General features: G+C 40.8%; 1 protein-coding gene across 4 annotated transcripts in view; it reads left to right on the forward strand.

The window, feature by feature from the left end:
* The first annotated feature begins 5,121 nt into the window (after positions 1–5,121).
* PRELID2 (PRELI domain containing 2) overlaps positions 5,122–21,764 on the forward strand; it is an 86,560-nt gene continuing 69,917 nt past the window's right edge. For 2 of the 4 annotated variants that reach the window (XM_079145482.1, XM_079145481.1), the window contains exons 1-5: positions 5,122–5,329; positions 17,401–17,458; positions 19,764–19,837; positions 20,382–20,422; positions 21,375–21,530. In XM_079145482.1, the coding sequence (XP_079001608.1) occupies positions 5,255–5,329; positions 17,401–17,458; positions 19,764–19,837; positions 20,382–20,422; positions 21,375–21,530 (404 nt within the window). In that variant the 5' untranslated portion in view covers positions 5,122–5,254. Of the gene's footprint in view, positions 5,330–17,400; positions 17,459–19,763; positions 19,838–20,381; positions 20,423–21,369; positions 21,531–21,764 lie in introns of all 4 variants that reach the window. The other 2 variants (XM_079145479.1, XM_079145480.1) reach the window with 2 other exon arrangements.

Below are 21,764 nucleotides of genomic sequence, written 5' to 3' on the forward strand. Positions count from 1 at the left end.
ATGGGCAAAGGAACTGAACAAGCACTTCACAGTAGAAGAAATATGAATGGTCAAAACAAAATATGAAAAATGCTCAACATCACTAGCAATTAGAGAAATGTAAATTAAAATTACACTGAGATTCCATCTCACTCCAGTCAGAATGGCAATTATAAAGGAAACAAGTAACAATAAATGTTGGCTAGAATGTAGGGAGTAAGGTACTCTCATACATTGCTGGTGGAGTTGCAAATTGTTGCAACCACTCTGGAAAGCAGTATGGAAATTCCTCAGAAAACTTGGAATGGAACCACCATTTGACCCAGTTATCCCACTCATTGGCATATACCCAAAGGACTTAAAATCAGCATACTACAGTGATGCAGCCACATCAATGTTTATAGCAGCTCAACTCACAATAGCCAAGCTATGGAAACAACCTAGGTGTCCTTCAACAGGTAAATGGATAAACAAAATGTTGTATATATATATATATATATATATATATATACACAATGGATATTACTCATCCATTAAGAAGAATGAAATTATGGCATTTGCTGGTAAATGGATGGAACTGGAGAGTATCATGCTAAGTGAAATAAGTCAATCCCCAAAAATCAAAGGCTGAATGTTATCTCTGATATGTGATGCTAATCCAAAATAAGGGAGGGTGGGAAGGGGAAGAATAGAAGTCCACAGGATTAGACAAAGGGGAACGAAGGGAAGGAGGGTGGAGGGGAATAGGAAGGACAGCAGATTCAAGGACATAATTTTCCTAGCCTTGCATTTGAATACCAGGGCAGCTCCACATTGTCTACAACCACACACTAATAGGATCCTCATTAGAATAATATTCTCTATATATGTATAATTTGCCAAAATACATTCTACTGTCATGTATAGCTAAAAAGAACAAATAAACAAATATACAATGTTTACTTTAAGATAATACATTGTACCTAAGCACTGTTGCTATCAGATAGTTATGAAACAATAATATAATGCACGAAAGTAAAAAAAAAAGTCTATTATCAATTTCTTCCTTTAGTGGGGAAAGAGAAGTCAGGTTCAAGGATGCCATAAGCCTTACTCATCCTCATTGAAATTTGCAGATTTTGCTTTGTTCTCCCTGTGAATTCCTATGTTGTGCCCTGGTTCCAGTAAGTATATCCCTGTTATTGCCCTGGCCTGAGTATTTAGCCAAAGTCTGAAACCTCAGGTTGCTAGAAGGGAGTTTAGAGAAACTCGGGCACGGAGGCAGGAAGGATCTTGTTTGAGGTCATTACCTATGCTAAATACATGCATAAGGGTATTTACTGTGTACTATGTGCCAGGTATTAAGTACTGGTTAGATCAGAGTGACTAATGCACTGTTTCGGGATCCCATTCTTGAGAATCTCACAGTCTAGTGGAAAGTTTTCATATACAAGCAGATTTTTATAAGACTGGATAGAAAGAATCTATGATAGATGGTTAGGATGGTCAGAAGAGGGAACTGACTCACCAGGAAAGTGAGAAAAGCATAAAGAGGAAAGGGCAAGGCAAGAGTCAGGACCGATGCTCCCTGTCCACTCAATCTCCCAGGACTTATGAGAATCATTCATTCATTCTAAAATGTATTGGATGTCTACTGTGTTCAGATCACTGTGCCTCACTTTTTTTGATACAAAAGATATTTGGTATCTTATGAAATTTCTTTCAAAATATTTCTTTCAAAATATTTTGTATCTTGAAGACCAAATATGGTCATGAGCTTCTAAAGTTGGCCAGCAAATTTCTCAACTAGAGTCCCTGACCCATTAAGTCACCCAATTGTAAAGGTAACTGGTTCCATAATCCTTTCCTCTCCCTCGGGAGATATGCACAGCAAGTAAGATTACCATTGAACAAACTGACTTTGATTCAAAGCCACAGGCCTTTGCTGTTAAGCCTGGCAAGTATTTCTCCTTTAGAGTGCCCTGATGTCCTTGGAATGGACAGGTGGCATCTGTTCTTAGACAAGTCATTCAGCCAACCAGCTCCTAGTAGTGCCAACAAGTTCTGGGTTCCCTAACCTTTCAGGACACAACCTTGGCCTTTTGTGGTCACTTGATCAGAAGTTGGTGAGCAGATGCCCAAGGACACATTCTGGAAGAAATTGGTGGTCAGAGTGGAGTGGAGACAATGGCCCTGGGCTTGACTCTCAGCTACTTTCTGGTAACAGGGGCAGCTGTAAGATTCTGTAGGCTAGAAGAGGAATTCCCCTGTCTTCTGAAGGTCTGCCAAAATGAGAGGACAACAGGAAGATTAAAGGGAGGAAAGGCTTACAGATTTATTAAGTGCAAAAAGGGAAATTGCCAAAGTGTGATTACTTGCTAGTTCAATATGTTTTAAGAAGTTTATGTACAACTTTTCCATGGGAGAGGGGGGGAATGGTAAATCAGTTTTTAGGAGAACAGTAAATGATATCAATGGGTTAGGAGAAACATATAATGGCTTGGGTCAAGGTCCCCTGGGCCCACAGTACAGCCAATGGATTGTGAATATTCTTTGGAATATTAAATTGGGGCTGAAATAGAAGACACTGTGTGACAAGTCTGTTCAACCCAGCACTACAAAAAAAGAAAAAAAAAAGTCTATCCAGGTGTGCTGAAAGACTTACAGACTTCAATCTTTCTTCCTGCTCTGTGAGTATACATAATGAAAGTTCACAGATCATTTCTTCTTTGGTGTGTCCAAACTTTAGGCAGATAAGGGAACTTTGCAGAAAGTCTCTCCTTGCCCTTGTGGGAAAAGAAGCAAGACAAGATTAGAGGGACCTTGATTCTGAACCTGCTTTTAAGACCTTTTAAATTTCTTTAGGTTAAATTGCTCAGGCCTTGTGTGGTGGTGCGTGCCTGTAATCCCAGTGTCTCTGGGCTGAGGCAGGAGGATTACAAGTTTGAGGCCAGGCTCTACAATTTAGTGAGGCCCTAGAAACTTAGCAAGACACTTCTCAAAATGAAAAATTACAAAGAGCTGGGGATGTGACTAAGTGATGAAGAGTCCTTGGGTTCAATCTCTAGTACCTAAATAAATACATAAACCAATAAATCTCTCAGTATGGCTGGGCATGGTGGTGCACACCTAACATTCCTGTGACTTGGGAGATAGGAGAATCACAAGTTTGAAGTTAGCCTCAGCAAATTAATGAGACCCTGTCTTACAAAGTGAAAAAGACTAGGGATGTAGTTCAGTAGTAAAGTGCCTCTGGCTTAAATCCCCAGTACCAAAAGCAAAAACAAAAACAAAACAACAACAACAATAAAAACATAAAAAAAAAACTCAGTATGTCAAAAAGTGCCATAAAGTTGAATTATTCTGAGCCCAACAATACTCTAAACTCCTACAAGCTATAATTACATATTAAATTATATAAATTTATAATTAATAATATTTAAAAACTCATTCCTTCCTAATTATGCTACTATATTTTCCCATTATCTGCATTCTTGTGTTTCTTTGTGTCTATCATATGTGGATGGTGGAAATACTATATAATGGTGCACTATGCACTTCTCTTTCCCACAGAGGCATCATGTTGGTGACATGATAGGAGTATTTATGCACAATAATTGGTAATCCTCAGAAATCAGGCCTTTTTTTTTTTTTCACTACTGGGATTGAACCTAGGACATGTTAAGCAAGTGATCTCCCAACAAACTACCTCCCTAAACCTATTTTTATTTATTTATTTATTTAGACACAGTCTCACCAAGTTGTGCAGAGGCTGGCCTTGAACTTTGATCCTCCGGAGCTGCTGGGATTCTAGCATGTGCCACCACTCCGGGCTTGGCTTGAATTTCAAAGGAGAGCTGTTGGTGAAGCATCCCTCAGCCTCCCCCTGGATATGGTGGACAAGTTGAGAGACTGTCTACAGTTCACCTACGGGAATAAGAGGGAAAGCAGGGCATTTGGACAAGTTAGTGAGGAAATGTTTCCTACTTACTAAGCGAAAAAGAAAGCGGTAACCACCGGAACCTAAGGTGGGAAAAGGAGGTAGGAGGTCTGAGGTGGGAGTAGCACAGGAGAGTAAGCAGATCAGAAAGATTCAGAGTCTTAGTAGAGCACTGGTCTAGGACATGAAGAGGCCCCTTGAGGTTAGTGATTATGAATTTAAAGAGGCCTGTCCCAGCGGGTATATAGCTTCCTGCAGCTTTTTTCTTTTGCCTGGGTGAGCATTATGAGGAAACTTCCTCAAGGCTAGGGTTTCGTCCGACTAATACGAATAACCATGGCAGGGGCAAATGTAGAAGTTACCACCTCAGAGGCCTTCCGTGTTCAACCCAGCACAAATCATGTCCTCTGCCCTGTAACCATCATCCTCTTTATTTTTCTACCTTGTTGACTGCGTGTTAAATCATCTGACTTATTCATTCCCCACGGTAGCAGGAATTGTATTTAAGTCACCGCTGAATGCGGTGTCGATTACAATGGTTGGCACATAGTAGGTGCTCAGAAATATGTTGAAGAACTTACTGAATAAATGGATCAGCTTGCTTATTCTAGTAACATCTGTTCCTTGGGGTAAAAAATCTTTTCATACCTTTTTACTCCTTGCTCCAGGGTGTTTCGCCTTTAGTGAGCAAAGGAACTTCCCGACAGTGTTGGATACACAAGCCAGGTTATTTCCTAGACACTCCTGGGAGATTTGGGCAATTTTACAGCACCAGAAGCCAAACCCATGCCTCAGGCAGCTGGCCGGTCTGTCGTGCGAGCAATGCAATTGCTGGCCTTTGTCCACCAGACTCAGCAACATCCAGGAGGAGGGTTATAGGATCACCCTTAAAGTTTAAGGGAGGGTAGTTTAGTATTTCTTCTTCTTCTCATTTTTTAAGTGTTGTCAACAGCGGTTTAGGTTTGTTCTGCGACTTCAGGCGGTGATGACATAAAAGCACAATCCCAAAGTCCAAGGTTTCCAGGGTGTGGTGTGGTGTGGTGGCTCGCGGGGCCTGGGAGGGGCCGGGACCGCCTGGCGCCGCCGGGCAGATACCGCGCAGCCCGGGAGCCCCGGGCGCGCTCCCGTGGCTCTCGGTTCCCCAGCGCGCCCCCGCCGCCTGCCACCTACATAGGGCGCTGGCGGAAGGGGACATGGGCGCGACCTAGTGTCTGTTTCTCCGAATGGACAATAAAGTTTGCAAAGTTTGAAAAAGCAGAGGAAAGTCCACGCCCCTGGCCGCCTGGGCGTGGGCGCCTGGGGCCCCGGCAGCGCTCCCGCGGCTCTGCGCTCGCGGAGGCGTGGTCCGTGACGGGGATGGGGGTCACGGTGGACGTGCACCAGGTGTACAAGTACCCCTTCGAGCAGGTGGTCGCCAGCTTCCTCCGAAAGGTACCAGCCCCCTCTGGCCCGGCCGGGGCTCGCGTTCTCCCGCGCCGTCCCTGCTGCGGGCTGCCTGTTGCGCTCCCTCCTAGGTCCTCTGTCCCCGCGCAAATCCGACCCACGGCCGAACCACCTCTCGCGCGCCAGTGTTGCTTCGGGGACGTGCGGGGAGAGGGAGGGGGCGAATTTCCTCGAAGACTCCCCGGCTAGGATGAGAGAAGAGGCGCCGTGCAGGGCATCACGTCCACAGCCCGCCCAGCTGAAGGGAGCAGCTTTGGGCAGAGCGTCACTTGATCGACTGACTTGTGGATCTTTCTAGTTCATCACTAACCCCTTAAAGGCTGTTGGAGGCTGTTGAAGCCATTGTCCTTACTCAGCATTATCATTCTACTACCTCAACGCTTTCTCTTTTAACACCTGTGGGGTTTTGAGCTTATCACTTACCCTCTCTGAGCCATGGTTTTGTAATCTGTAAAATGGGGAAAATGTAAAATGGTTTCAGCGCATATGGTTGTTGTGAGAATCCAAACGAGATTATTAATGTGAAGTGTTTATCATAGCGACTGTTTATTCATAAGGGCTCCAAAATATTACTGTTTGTACTATTGCAATTGTGAACCCTATTCAAAAATATCTCTGGCCCTCTTTCATCCCAAGGGCTGTTCCTAGGACTGTTGACTGGTGTTAACAGGAACATGGGAAATTTCTTTGAAAAACTGAAAGCACCCCAGCCTTGGAGTGGACTGCAGACTGATTCTACCTTTAGTTAGTTCTCCGGTGACCTTGGCCAGAGTTCTTCTCCCCAGGACTTAGTATCTGCAAGATGGGGGTGTCTGTGCCTGAAGATCTTTTTAGTTCCTGTCACTTTCAGATTCTTAAGCAAGATTTTCAAAAATTGCAATTTGCCTTGGGCAGTAGCCCTGGGTAGTGAAATCTATGTGCAACCTGGAAGCAAAGCTTGGGGCAATGCTGGGGGAGAGGAAGGTCATCTTTTTAAGTGATAAGGCTTGTTAACAGGTGACATAGTTGGGGGTCCAGGTTATTGAGGGTTAGAATGTTGGTTAACATGGTGTTACTTCTGAGGCCTTTTTTAGAGGGAATATCAGCTTGTTGATATTGTTCATTAATTCCAGTATAGTGCCCAGCACTTATTAGATATTTAGCAAAAATCTGATAAATAAATGAATGAGAGAATAAATTATGGATCTCGTGTAGACTTTGCCTTAGGCTAGGCATCTAGGCTAAAAAAAAATAGTCAAAAAGCCATCTACTTTTTGTTAAGACGAGCATTTTAGAACACTTGTGTTAGCCAGCTTTCCATCTAAATAATGAAATACCTGGGATTAATAACTTGTAAAGAGAAAAGGTTTGTTGTGGCTCATGGTTTTGGAGGTTCCTGTTCATGATCAGTTGACCCGGTTGCTTGGGCTTGTGATAAGTCAGCACATCCTGGCAGGAGGACATGGTGGAACAAAACTATATCTGAGCCAGGGAGCAAAGAAGAGAGTGAGGAGAGGGCTGAGGTCCCATAATCCCCTTCAAGGGCATAGCCCAATGACCTAAGGTACTTCCACAAGGCCCCACCTTCCAAAACTCCACCATCTCCCACTAGAGCTACCTTGAGAACCAAACCTAACATATGGGCCTCTGGGGAACTTTCAAGGTCCAAACTGAAGCACTGCCACCCCTTTGCAAAACTTGTCTGATTGTCATTATGAACAGGTTATCTCTGCCTCCTCAGAACTCAAGAAACACTGACCATCTGCTGGCTCAGATTCTGTTGGTGTCTCATTCCCCAATTAGACTAAGCTTTTTCTGGACAGAACTCACTCCTGCAGAAGCACGTAGCACAGTCCCACACTCTCATTCATAGAGTACTCAGGTAAATGTTTTTCTTTCGTTGCACAGGTGTTTTCGATACTTCTGTGTGCCGGCTCTGCCAGGTCCTAGGAAACCAAAGGAGAACCACAGGCAGGCTAGCTTCTCAGGAAGCCGATGTTATGTAGTAGGTGAGACTGCCATTAACAACGCCAGGTGGTGATAACCCAAGGAAAATACATGGTGCTGTGACCGAGTATCGCAGGGGGCTGGCTGAAGTCCCAGAGGTGGTCTTTAGGGAGGCTTCCCTGAGGAGGTGGCACTTGTGAAATGAGGCATAGAGGAGTTTCCTAGGCAAGCTATGTGCGCTTATGCGTGTGTGTCTGTGTGTGTGTGTGCATTTTCCATATATTGTCATCTTTACTCCTCCCAGCAGCCTCAGGAAGTTGTTATAGCTGACTTCCACTTCACAGAATGGAGAAACTGAGGTTCAGGAAAGTTTAAGCAACTTTCTCAAGTTTCTGCAGCCAGCAGGCAGGATGGCCAGGATTTCCAGCACACCTGCCTCCAAATCTCATACCCCTAACTGGCATGTGCTGCTGACTTGCACATTCTGGACTTTCTGGAGTACTAAGTGAATAAACTGTTTCAAAATCAACTTTTTTGTGTTCTTTGTCTGATCCTAGTCTCCTTTTGCATAGTCTCCTTTTAGGATCTGCTCAACTGGGTGGACCTATTTGTTATCCTTGACGTAAAGGTACAGCTTTGATGTGTGTTGGAGTGAGAACATGGAGTGTTTTAGTTATTCACTGCTGTATAACAAATCACTCCAAAAGTTAGTGGCTTAAACTTATGATAGTTTTTTTTTTTTCTTTTCTTTTCTTTGTGGTGCAGGGAATGGAACCCAGGGCCTTGCATGCTCGGTTAGCACTCTACCACTGAGCTACATCCCCAGTCCTGTTTATTTTGAGACAGGGTCTTGTTAAGTTGCTGAGATTGGCCTGGAACTTGTGATCCTCCTGCTTTAACCTCGTGAGTTTCTGGGATTACAAGTGTGCACCACCATGCTTGTCTCTGATAGGCTTTTAATTCTCTTGATTCTGTGGGTTTTTGTGTGCCATGTGGTATAGCCGAAGTTAATATTGTGACTGCATTCAGTTAGGATCTGCTATGCTGCTTATAAGATGCTTAGCAAAGTGCCTGCGTGGTGAATAAGAACCAAAGAGGACATTTGGGAAGGTACAGTTCTTCAGAGGCTGCCTGGAAAGAGCTATGTGAATATTTATGTGGTGTCAATAAATCAGTTTGTGTTGAGAATGTTCAACTTATATTGTTTGGAGTTATGAACTGGAAGTGAGTAGATCTGGCTTCTAGTCATTGTCCATTCATTGGAGGGATGGGTAGCTATGGGAAACAGTTTTCACAGTGCTTTGAAAGATGAGTCGCACTTTACTTTGACCTTGTGCAAAATAGGAAAGGCATCATTTAGGGTCTTCTCTGTGAGCTTCTAGAATATGGGGCTTGTGGAAAGTAAGTGGAGATATTTATGCAAATTAGAAAAGCATCCTTCTTCCTCTAGGTGGATCCAGCCCTGTGGTCACTGGCCTCCTTGACTGGGAGCCCTTGTACATTAAGCAGCATGTACAACTTGTATAAAACAGCCCTGTTTTCTCATTTGTCAAATGGTAATGCCCTCTACCCTACCTACCTCCCAGGGTTGTTGTGAGGATTAAAAGTGTAACAGTTTTACATGCATATGCTTTTTTATAAGTCTAAAATAGTAAGCATTGTCTTTTTGGCAAAGTATGCTTTTTTCTTTCAGCATATACATATGTGTGTGTGTGTGTGTGTGTGTGTGTGTGTGTGTGTGTATTCCCCCTGCCCCACCAAAGGAAAGTATTTGGCAGAAGGGACAATCATATGAGGATCTCTGGTAAACGTTTAGTCTGATTTTGCACAATGGTATGCTTGAAGCCGCTTTAGAACTGAGGAAGTTCTATTTTAAATAGAATCTACTGATCTATGACTTTTGGTATGTTAGAACTTGCCTTCCAAGTTATAATACATTACTATTTTTAAGACCTGAAGAATGTTTGCTCTTCTTACACCTGCCTATTGGATACTACAGGCAAAATTTTAGCTGCAGGATCTTAAAGATAAGCGGCACTTTGAAAACAAATAATGCAATACCCTTTGTTCATGGAACATAGTGTTTCTCAATGAACTCTTGGTGGAGGAATGCTATGAAACCCACAATGGTTTATTCATCAGATGTTAAACTGTACTTTCCATGAACTGGGGTGTCAATACTCTTGACAGTGTGTTTTGGTTTCTTTCTTTGCATGACTCTTAGCTTTCTAGCTCTCAAAGCTTACAGCTGTTTCATTCCTTTTACTTAAAATCATTGACAAAAAGAACACATTGTATAGATGAACGTAGCAGTGTGGAAGAGCAGACTGCTCTGGAAGAACATACAGGCCTTTTGAATGGGCTTACCTTTTTTGAGCTGTAAGAAAGGAAACTTCTTATATTTCATCTGCCCGGAATTTAAAGTCATTAAAAAAGGACTTAGAGAGTTGTTGTATTGAATGGATTTTCTTGTTTCTTGTTTATATCTACAGGAGGCCAGACAGGTCAATGATTTTCTTATTAGAGAGTCCTTCAGGTGGACTGTGTACTGTAGGCAAAAGACTCACTGTAAGAGTGTAAACTACCAGGGGCAGGGATTTTTGTCATTTGCTTTACATGTATCCATACCCCAAAAGGAACATGACAGAAAGGTAAAGACAGAAACATGTCTTTACCTTGAATACTGTAGTAAAACAGACAGATTAAAATAATTTCTCTGCTTCAATACATGACCTTGGGTGTTATTTATTCTAGCTGGGAGCCTAATGTGCTGAATGAAATGGCATGAGTGTTTACTCCTAAGCTCATAAAGGGGATTTATGAATGGCTATTTCCATTTAGAGTAGAAAGATGATTGGGTAATTAATAATGTTTCCATTTCTGATCTTATCTTTTCTCTCTTGCAAATCTGACACTTACATGTGTGGAACATCTCTTCCGCAAGGGCTCCAGAAATATTTAGGGCAAGCTGCATTTTCAAAATAAATGATCTGGTAAACCATAGAGCCTAACATAACATAATGGCTGTTTATCTTTTTTCACATCTGTAATGATCGTTCTTCACTTCTCTCTTCCTATCCTCAATTCTCCTGGAAGAGTAAAGACTGACTTGAAAGGGAAGGGCACAAATGGGAGGGGCAGGGACTTGACAGTTTGGAGAGCTACCAGCCATACGAGTACAGACAAGCCCATTTGTTTTTCTATGCCTCAGTTTCCCCACCTGCAAAACAAGAGTAACAGACTGTGCCCAGCTGCGTACCCTTATCATCTTAGCAACTGGCTGAGGCGGGAGCATCAGAAGTTCAAGACCAACCTGGCAATTTAGTGCCACCCTGTCTCAAAATAAAAAGGGGTAGGGATGTAGCTCAGTGGTAAACACACCTGGGCTCAATCCACAGCACTGCAAACAACAACAAAACAAAATAGGAGTGATAGTAACTATCTCAAGCCCATAGTAGTGCTTTTAATGTTCTTCATAAATGATGATGATGGTAATAATTTATTAGGTTCCTTCCATGAAGCTGAAAATGAAAAACTGAGAGAAGTAGTCTGTAGAAATCTTCACTAACTTGGAGTAATAAAGGGCAGAGTAAGCATGAATAAAGGTGTACTTTTGAAACGTAAGGAATTTTTTTTCTTTTTTTAGCATTGCTGGGGATTGAACCCAGGACCTTGTGCTTGCGAGGCAAGAACTCTACCAACTGAGCTATACCCCCGTCCCTAAGGTGTATATTTGAATGATAAATTACTTTTTTTTGTTAAATTATCTTTAAAATACTATTTAAGTAATAATTTTTGTGGTTTGAAACTTATCTATAGAAACTGTGGCTTGGTGTGTGACAGATTTTTAATTATCCAAGTATTAATAGTTATGCATTCACTATGTTTATTATTTGGCATTCATTCTAAGTCTGTACATTGTTTTGACCCTGGGAGAGGAGAAGATAGATAAAAACATGACCTTAATCTCAAGGAGCTCATTGTCAAGGGAGACAGAGAAATATACTCAGTTTTGTGACAAATGCTTTCTCAGGGACATACTGCAGACTTATAGTGAAAGGTCAAAGTTCATATTTGAATTTAAGCCTATGAGAGCTTTTAAAGTACCTGTAAACAGTTTGTTACCTTTTTTTAAGGAGTAAATGTTCCCTTTAGTACTTTTTTCACCAATACAGTGCTTTCCCTAATTTGAGTGCAGAGGAAGAGCCAGGGAGCTAATATCGTATCTTCTACAAATTCTGAATTGGTAAAGGATGTATTAGTGAAGTTTCAATGGTCTAGAAAAGTTGGAACCATTATGTTTTAATAATTTTTTAATCATTTAAATGTTTTTGGATTGCAGATAGATGCTAGCAATAAACCTAAAGCTGCCCTGCAGTAGGTTGCAAGGTGAAAACCAATGTCTTGATTCATTCCTTAGTTCCACAGCCAACTGTGTTCGTTGAGTACCTGCCTGGTGCTGGTGTCAGACTTTATAGGAGCTTCTTTCCTTTAATTCCTGTAACAACTCTTTGAGATAGGCATTTATTTTTGTTTTACGATGAAGAAACTAAGGCAGATCAAAGACATTTGCCCAAGACTCTCACGAATGCACTTCCAACTTGGGTCTCTTGGGTGCTAAAACTCATTCTGTTTTTCAACATTGTGTGTTTTAAAAATTTTAGTTTTATTTTTAAACTTCTTGTGTAGAAATAATTTGAAAAAAACATTGCAAAACCAAAGAATTCCCTTTCTAACCTTCCGTAAACCACAGCAAAATTTTTATTTTTTTATTGTTTTGGTGCTAGGGATTGAACCCATCCATGGTCTTGTGCATGCTAAGCAGATGTTCTGTCACTGAACTACACTCCCAGCTCCTAATTTTAAAACCAGGATGTTAACATTGCTACAGTGCTATTAACAAATTTAGAGACCTATCCAAATTTTTTCAGTTGTTCACTAGGCTACTGTTCTAGTCTAGGATCTAGTCCAGGATCCCACATTGCATTTAATTGTCATGTCTTAGTGTCATTGGTGGTGGGTGGGCTGTACCTTAGTTTTTATTTGCCTTTCTAGATCATGTGCTTTTGAAGAGTGCCAGGCAATTATTGTGTGACTTTGTATCTTTTTTTTTTTTTTTTTTTTTACTTTACTGGGAGTGGAACCCAGGGTCTTGCACATGCTAAGAAAGTGTTCTACCACTGAGACACACCCCCTAGCCTTTTGATTATAGGTTTAAAAACTTTGGGTTAGCTGGGCATGGTGTCCCTTGACTGTAATCCCAGCTCCTAATGGAGGCAGGAAGATCGTGTTTGGGGCCAGTCTGGGCAGCTTAGACCCTGTCTCAAAATAAAAAAATTAAAAGGACTGGAGATATAGTGCAATAGTAAAGCACCCCTTGGTTTACACAGTCATTTAAAGTTGAGATAACAGAATTTTCCTCTGTATTTCAATTATAAACTATCTTTTCAAAAAACTTCACTATGCCATTTGCTGAATATTGGAATATTTTTAAAAGAGAGAGAATGCTGTGATGTTGGCTGGCTTTTGTCTAGAATTGTAGTTTGTGCAGGGCAGGACCTTCGAAAAGCGCCTGGGGTTTACCACCATGGTTTCACCAAGGGCAGCATCGTGGTCTGCATGACTGGGCTCCTGTCCTTTGTTCTTTCTGCTTCGTCATCAGACGGTATGAAAGACCAATGAACAGCTACTCAACATATCTGTTGACTTACATGTTTAGTCCTTGATCGTTCAGGTTTTATTTAATCAATGACTCATTTGATCTTCATGTAAAATCAACTTTGCTTTTCTTCCAAGACAGAGCATTTCCAAGGAGTTCACAAAAGGGATTTGGCACAGCTCATGGTGGTTTCTTTCTGTGGCTAAACACCAAATCTCTTTTCAGCATTTTATTCCTTTGCATATACATATTTGGAAACAGCCTGGGTAGCAGATTCCCTTAAAGCTTATAAAGCAAATATGTATATGCTAATATGCAGACTTATTTTCGGTCCTCATGGCCTTCACAAGACTAATCAGAGATCTGTTAGTTCACCTGCTGCCTTAAACTCCCATTTGAAAGTTGGTACATAATGACTCCTTTTGAGGTCATTGACACTTTTGGGGAATATTACAAAAGGCAGGCATTGACTTCTGAGCTTTTTGGAAAGTTGATATTTTAAGAAGTCCTTGCTTTTGTGAGTAGGTTTTTTGAATGATGAATTTTTCCCTTAGGAAATAAGAAAGTTAAATGCCATTTCTTCGTAAGCTCCATCCACAATTGTATTGAATATTATTTCTATAATAAATGAACTCATTATTTTTGTCCTCTTAGTTTTTCCAATTGCTTTGGTTTTAATGTATACTCCTCTCCCTTCATCATTTAGTTTTTGGCCTCTGACCTTTTAATAGGTAAGAAATAAATAAAAGCAGGAGGATATGGCAACCTAGGAAAATCTACATTTTGCATTTGTTAGACTGTTACATATACTATGTATGATGATTTTTGAATAGAATGATATCTTGGCAAAGGGAAAGGAGTTATCTTACTTTGTGAAGAAAATAAAAATAATAAATAAAATCAAAATTAAGTCAATTGCACCTTGAAAAATCTCTCAAATCAACCATAAAATATGTATGTATGGTGTATGTATGCAGCATTGTGGGAAATTCTTATGCACAGGGCAGAATGTGATGTGCTGAACCAAGTTCAAGGAAGACAAGGGCATTTGGCAGAAATCTAGGTGGTCAGACCACTTTGCTTTTAGGAGAGATTCCAGTGTGGAATGGGGAAGGGAGACTCCCAGTGAGGCCCTGCTTATCTGGCAGCTTCACACCATTAGGTTTGTGACAGAAAGACTTCATATCTTAATACTGGTTAAGAGGATTTTTTTGGGACTGGGGAGGGGACTAAGTGAGATCATGTACATGGCTGTCTCTAATTCAGAGCATCCTACGTGAATACAGTAGAAACTTTGTGAATTTTTGGTTGGATCCTGATCTGGCTGGATGAATTCCACGTCACATTGTGCTTGAAAAGGTGTTCAGAATAACCTGGCTATCTGTTTATTGCCTTCCCAGGCTGATTCCTACTGGTAATCTTCCCAGAGCAGCTTTCCTTCTCTCAAACCCTTATTACTGGACTTTAGGTAAATTTTCATGAATTAAAACATGAATATTCAAGTCACCACAAGATGGCATCAGATCATTTCAAGTAATGCCAGGTAGGAGGAGCCTCAGTTCACTACTTATTCAATTAAAAAAAAAAGTTAGAATATGTGCCATTCATGTCGTGGTGTAATGGTATTTAGCTATTGCACATAAACCCCTAATTTCTTTTACCATTCTTGTATAGAAATTTGAGGCTCATGCCTATACAACGCCAAAAGTAGTTGCATAGGAAAATAACTTAAATCTTGTAAATGATTAGTTCCTAGAGTGAACAGTTCATGGTGGCTGTGTTCAGCTTAGGTTTCCATTTTACTTTTGTTATTTACAAACATTGTCTAATGAGCCATCCTTAAGTATTTTACAGTGCCCCCTTCCATGGCTTTTCATTTGCTTATCATCCCTCAGTCTGATTTATTTTCCTCTGAGCAGAACTGATGTATTTATTTATTATTTGTTTTCCCAATTAACATGTAAATTCTGTAAGAGGCTACATACAATTTTATAGCCAGACACTATATCCTGAGTGCCTGGAACAGTGTCTGACATGGTATGTTCTCAAAAAAACCCAAAAAAACCCCAAAATAAAAAAAAAAAAACCGAGATGAAGAAAAAATAGAGCATTTTCACTATTATTTAAATCAACACCTTTGTACTAATAAGCAAGTATTAAGCTTATGTAAAAGTGCCAAGTATTTGAGTTTACAAACTTTGGGAATTTCACTGACAACTCAGTGAAGAATTTGAAAACTTTTATCACTGTACTTCTGTGGTGATTACATTTCTAAATTCTTTTGTAATTTAGTAGTCTCTTAAGAACATATTCTGTATTTATAACATGATATTCAATCAGGATTTATTAGTGGGTATATAATGAGCAAACCAGAACGTGGTAGTATAGGACACAATCTTAGTTACGTTAGTGTACAAGTTATAATTTGCACACAGGCACACATGCTTTCTGGGCCTTGGGGGTCTCAGATTCTGCCTTGCTTCAAGAGCCCTGTGTTAAGTGAAGGTATCTCATGCTGAGAAGTAGATTTTCCAAACCCGACTCTGTGGTGGACATGTGTTACTGAAGGGCTAAACTTCAGAAAACCAGGTGTTGTAATTTTGAGCACTTCTTTTTAGGGGTAAAATGAATGAATGAACTTTTTAAAGCAGTTTATAAAAATCATGTTTTTTGGCCTAGGAATGTAGCTCATTGGTAAAGCATATGGAAGGCTCTGGATTTGACTTCCAGTACCACAAAACAAACAAAACAGCTAACAAACCATGTTTTTCACCAGTTACCAAGATTGCCATTGCCAGAATGGAGGCGTGAGTGACATTTGCCCATGTGGAAGGTCGGGTCCTGTTGAGGCGGTGGAAAGAGTGAGACACTACCCCCTTCACAGACTAGTTTCCAACTAAGGGAAGGCTTGTCATTGAGGTCTGTGTTCCAGATCACCCACTCACTCAGCAAATAGTTATTGGGTGCTTATCACATGCCGGACACTGTGCTGGTCGGTAGAAAAATGGGAGTAACTGAAACAGACACCTCATAGAACCCATGTTCTAAGCTAGGGTCTTTCTGGGGCCACAGATATCTTTAAGCATGTGTGAAAGTGACAAACCCTTCTCCCTGAAAATCAGTTGGTTGGACAGACTCTTAGAGACAGAGACAGGTGTGCAGGCACAGGTGCGGGTACACACCGTGGTGCCTGCAACTGCTGCTGAGTGGGGGAGACCCACGCTCACAATTTCCTGTTCCATTTTTCAGGATTTGGGGCACTTCAAGTTCCAGTCCTTCAAGTGACGGGCCCCTCTGCTCTCACCCCTCAGCTGTCCTGTTGCTCTTACCTCTTGCCCAGAATCTTCTAGTGCCCTGGAGAAGACTTCCCGCTTATTTCCTTTTTAGATTTGATCACATGAGAGGCAGGAAACCTGGGGAGGGGTAGGCCCAGGGGCTCAGCAGGCTCTAGTCAGCAGCCACCTGATTTATGACTTGGAGGGAGTCACTTCTGCACCCTCCATCTCTCTCTTCACATCTGAGTAATGGAAACGGTGGGGCTCAAGTAACTGGTGAGGTAATTTCATGGTAGGTTAAGAGGGCTGGCTTTGGAGGCAGAGAGAGAATATCTAGGGGTAAATTACATTACCCCAATACATTACTCATGAACTCTTTTGAGCAAATTATTTATTAACCAAGCCTTATTTCTCATATATGAAATGGAAAAAAAAAATAACACTTACTTCATGGAATGGTTTTTGAGAATTAACTGAGATAAGGTATGTAAATTGCCAAGGACGAAATGGTAGCTAGTATCAACCTTATTACATCCAAATTCTTTCAAGAGAATTAAATCAGCAAATTAAATATTTATAGAGCACCTACTATTTCCCTGGCATTCTGTATGTCTGTGATCATTATCCTGAGATGTTAATCCAGCCACCAGGCAATGGTTAGGATGGGAGTGAAGGAATTCTTTTTGTATCAGACAGGCCTGATTTAATTTCCTTGCTCTAGCAGGGGCCAGCTGGGTGACTCTAACCAATCCAATCTTTATTCAGTATCCATTTCTGAAAAATGGGGATAACGATATATAACCCATTCATAAGAGAGCAGCTGTTGGATTTACTCAGGATCATGCAATTAAAGCATTAGACAGTGCCTGGCATGAAGAGCACTATTGATTTATGTTAGTTTGGCTCAGTATTGGTAGTATTATATTTGTTAATTAGTTTAACCTCATATCCCCACCCCCACACACCACATCTGCCCAGGGGTAGGTTAGAACTAAATCTTCCCTGGATTTCATACAAGTCCAGTCTTCTCACTTATTCAGTCCTGATGATGAAATTAAGATCCTTGATTTAAAATTGACCTTTACTGAGTGGTTGTTTGGCAAATATTTATGGATCCTGCAAATAGCTGTGTTTACTACTAACTAATTCACTTTGGTAAAAGATGAATTGTAATTCTTCTTTATGTGTTTTTCATTTAGTATCCAAACCCCATGGATAAAAATGTCATCTCTGTAAAAATCGTGGAGGAAAAAATAGGTAAGTTCTTTGAGTGTACCCACATGTCATTGATGATTGTCAGGGATTGTCATTGCTGACTTGGGAAAGATGCATGTGTACATATGTGTGTGTCCTATTTTGTCTTAAACAATTCTCTTGTTACTTTTAATGGTAACACTGAGCTGCAAGCCGGGCACTGTGGTGCACACTTGTAATCACAGTGGCTAGGGAGGCTGAGGCAGGAGGATCGAGAGTTCAAAGCCAGCCTCAGCAACTGAGTGAGGCCCTAAGCAACTCACCAAGCCTCTTTTTCTAAATAAAATACAAAAAAGGGCTGGGGATGTGGCTCACTGGTTAAGTGCCTCTGGGTTCAATCACTGGTACAAGAACGAAAAAAAATTGAGCTACATCTTATAACAGGTAATATTTTGGGGCACTTAATATGTGCCAGGCACTCTTACTTTATTTAGTGAGTGAAGACGTTGATGTGTAGAGAGGTTAAATAATTTACCCTAGGTCTCCTGGCTGTATCTTTACCCTAAGTTTATATATCATTTTGTAGGTGGCAAAACACTGTAATAATAGCATGTTATGAGATGTGACCAGAGAATGGTTACCTTATGGAGTCTTACAGGTACCTGACAATGTGTTTCAGTGCTGGTTAGAGACAGGGTGGACCAATGATGGCTCATGATGCCTGTTTTTGAGAGTTTTGTTGGAATATAGCTACACCCATTTGTTTACCCTGGCTGCTTCCTTTCTGTAATGGCAGAGCTGAGTATTTTTGAGAGAGGCCTTAATGCCCACAAAACAAATTATTTACCATGTGACTCTTCAGAAAATGTTTTCTAACTCCTGAGCTAGAGCTTAGGCATCTCTCCTGTGCTTTGTCGTCCCCATCCTCAGTGGAAGGGTTGTCACTGTTGTTTGAACTTGAGGAATGAGCAGCGTGGGAAGCCGTGACAGTGTACCTCATCAGCGCTCAAACGTTGGAGACCCCCAGACCGCTGTCTAACATGCTCTGCAGGCTTTTTTAGAAGCCATGAGGTGCTCCTCTTGGTTACATGACTCTGAGCTCCTTCTGTGCTTGATAGATGTAAAACTATCTTTTGCTTGTAAGGGTATTTTCTGCACTTCTATAACGATATAAATATATTTAAAAAACATCTTCTTACATACCTGCATTCAGTGTGGGAGGAAGTTGTTATCTGGCATCAGACACATCTGACTCCCAGTCCTGATTTGTTACTACCTTCGTGGCTTAACTTTTGGGAGACTCAGTTTCTTCATCTGAGCACCCAGCTCAGAAAATAATCTGATTTTCAGATTGTTGTGAAGGTCAACATTGAGAAAACAATGTTCATATTCTAAAGAGGCATGGGAGTGTTGATTATAATGTCTGTCATTGTCAAGGGCATCTTCACCTCTGGGAGTGGCTCGTCCTTTTAAAGTGTAAGGATGAGATGGCCAGAGGGAATGCCGACAGGCAGATGGTTTTACAATAATTCTGGGCAGTCAGATGTTTGCAGCTGGGGTCAGGATTTTAACGTAGCTGAGTCCTAGTAATTCTCAGAGCAAATAACAGCACTTCAAAGTTTGTCTCTTTCTTTGCCTCTGTCTCCTGTTGGTTTAACTCACATTTAGTGTGTTTTTTACATACCTAGCACTATTTTGGAAACTTTTCTACAAAACCATGATTCTGCTCACAGAGGATCAATTCCTCTATGAACAAAGAATATGACTTATATAAATTGGTGCTTCAGAGTGTGGTACAGAAGCTGACAGAACTAGATTCTCCATCTTTCTTTCTTTTTTTTTTTTTTGGAACCCAAGGGCTTGTAACCACTGAGCCACATCTCCAGCTCCTTTTAATTTTGAGATAGGGCCTCACTGAGTTCTGAGGCTGGCTTTGAACTGGCGATATTCCTGTCTTAGGCTTCTAAGTCACTGGGATTATAGGCGTGTGCCATCCTGTGCAGTTTAGATTCTCCATCTTAATGGGAAACGTTCTCTTTGGGCCCTGGTCACTGACATTGATAATCCAGAGTAACACACAGTTTGTGATTCTTTTATCCTTGACTTTGGCATATGAGTTGTTTTACTCTCAGTCCCTGATCATAGATAAGGAATATCTGTGATTTGGCCCAGAAGAGTGGTGAAGGAAACTGAGTTTTGAGTTAAACATTTTCTCTAGGAATTCTACATGTAGAAAATTGAGGTTGACTTTAAAAGATTTGTCAAGAATATTTTTTCTTACTTAATTAAAAAATTTTTTTTTGTAGTTGTAGATGAACAGAATGCCTTTATTTATTGTTTTTTACTCTTATGAAATTTTCTTTTCTAGATGAATCAACGGGAATTATCTATAGAAAGAGGATTGCAATCTGCCAGAATGTGATTCCAGAAATTTTAAGAAAGGTAAATTCTTTACAAAATTTAGTCACAGTAAATGTAACACTAAGTAGCTTTTAACAGTTGTGGAGGGAGACACCATTTTCTGATGAGGAGGAGCGCTGGAACTTCCTACTCCTACTTCATTGCTCTTTGGAGGAGGAAAGCCCTTTCCTATCCACCCCACTTTTGGCAGATCTCGCTGGAGATACGCCGTCCCTGTTTCTATTTTTGTCTGTCTCTTCTGTGAAGGGCTCTTAAGGGATGTAGAAATGTTCTACTAATATTGTAAAGACATTCTTGGCATTTTTCATGAAGTGATATTGTTTTCAGTCTGTCCATGGTTAGAAATGACTCAGGTAAAAATGATTAGAAGGGGAAAGTTTGTAAATATTTAGTCTGATAGTAAGGAAGTTAATAGTGTCAGTTTCCTAATTCACTGTCAGAGATAAGTAATTTCTGATAGTATAATGTTCTTAGTGCCTTGTGTAAATCTTTTTGTGTATTTCTGTGAAATAATATTGTTGATCATGAAATCTTCATGATAGCAAATTGTTTTCTCTCTTTGAAGTCCTTAAGCACTTTGGTGATTCTTTGTTGGAAAAAAGGTGAGTGGAAAATTTTAATCGCTTGGCTTCAACCATAGAGGGACTTGTGACAAGAGTCTTTTTTGCAATTATTAGGAAGTAAGAGGAAAGCATTATGATCCACATGTTTAAAAATGCCTCAGATGGTTGTTTCAACCTGCAAGAGATTCTGTGTGTGATTTAGAACTTAACTCGGCTCCTGCTGATTAGCTTGCAAATTAAATTGCTGCGCTGTATGTAGGGAAAACGGCAGCTTCCATCACTTCCCTATCGTGGATTAAAAGACTGTCACATCCTTAGTGGAAAGAAAGCTAATATGTCAATGAAAATGAACTTTCTTTTATTTTCCAGATGGTAAAATGTGTTACACTGCAGCAGCAAAGTATTACTGGCTTTTTCCACAGAGTGCATACCCTGCCTTTGCCCTATACACTCACTTTGAATCTATTATTTAGAAAGGCATTCAACTTTCTTGTATCTCAATTCTTAAATAATTTAAGGATACCTCTGACTTGTACAATTCTGCCTTTGTAGTTTTCCATGTCTTTCCACCTAGGAAAACATACAGTTCTAAGTATTGGACAGAGTTTAAAATGAAGAAAATATTTTACCTGATAGCACCCTGCATGTGAGCCTGTAAGTGGGCCCGATTAGAATCCATCAATTTAAGGAGGCCATAACCAGCCCTAGAGGAGACACGAAGGAGGCTGATAATTTGCTTAGTGTTTAGCAGTTAGGGAAATTAGGCCAGGCACTGTACAGCCTACATAAATCCTGGACCATTTGCATGTCCTCGCCAGCTCTCGGTAAGGTCGCAGTGTGTTTGATTGCCAAAAGCTCAGCATCGGTGAGCCATTGTCCGTGTGTCAGGGGCTCTTGGCCTCTTTATTACCCAAGACTGAAAGCAGCTCTCAATTCCCTACATCACTTACTCTTCTTAAATTGAGAAAACCATCCTTCCTCTGTTGGCAGGTGAGCATTTTAAAGGTCCCTAGTATCCAGTTAGAAGAGGAATCGTGGCTCAATCCGCAGGGAAGAAACATGGCTATACGGAGTCACTGCCTTACGTGGACACAGTATGCATCCATGAAGGAAGAGTCTGTCTTTCGGGAAAGCATGGAAAATCCAAATTGGTAAGGTCGCCTCTGCACGTGTGTGTCTGTGTGTGTATTTTGGGTACAGGAATGCACATATGAGTACATACATTAAAAAACTATGATTCTGTACTTCTGACTTTGCTGCTTGCTTACAACTCCATAAATCCCACATAGTTTTTTGATCATATAAGAAATAATTGGGTAAATGTTTCTTTGGAGGAAAGATGATAGAGCTTAACTCTTCTGATCATCTCTTCTACTTCTGGTGTC

The sequence above is a fragment of the Sciurus vulgaris genome (assembly GCF_902686455.1).
Source record: "Sciurus vulgaris genome assembly, chromosome: 6".
Taxonomy (NCBI): domain Eukaryota; kingdom Metazoa; phylum Chordata; class Mammalia; order Rodentia; family Sciuridae; genus Sciurus; species Sciurus vulgaris.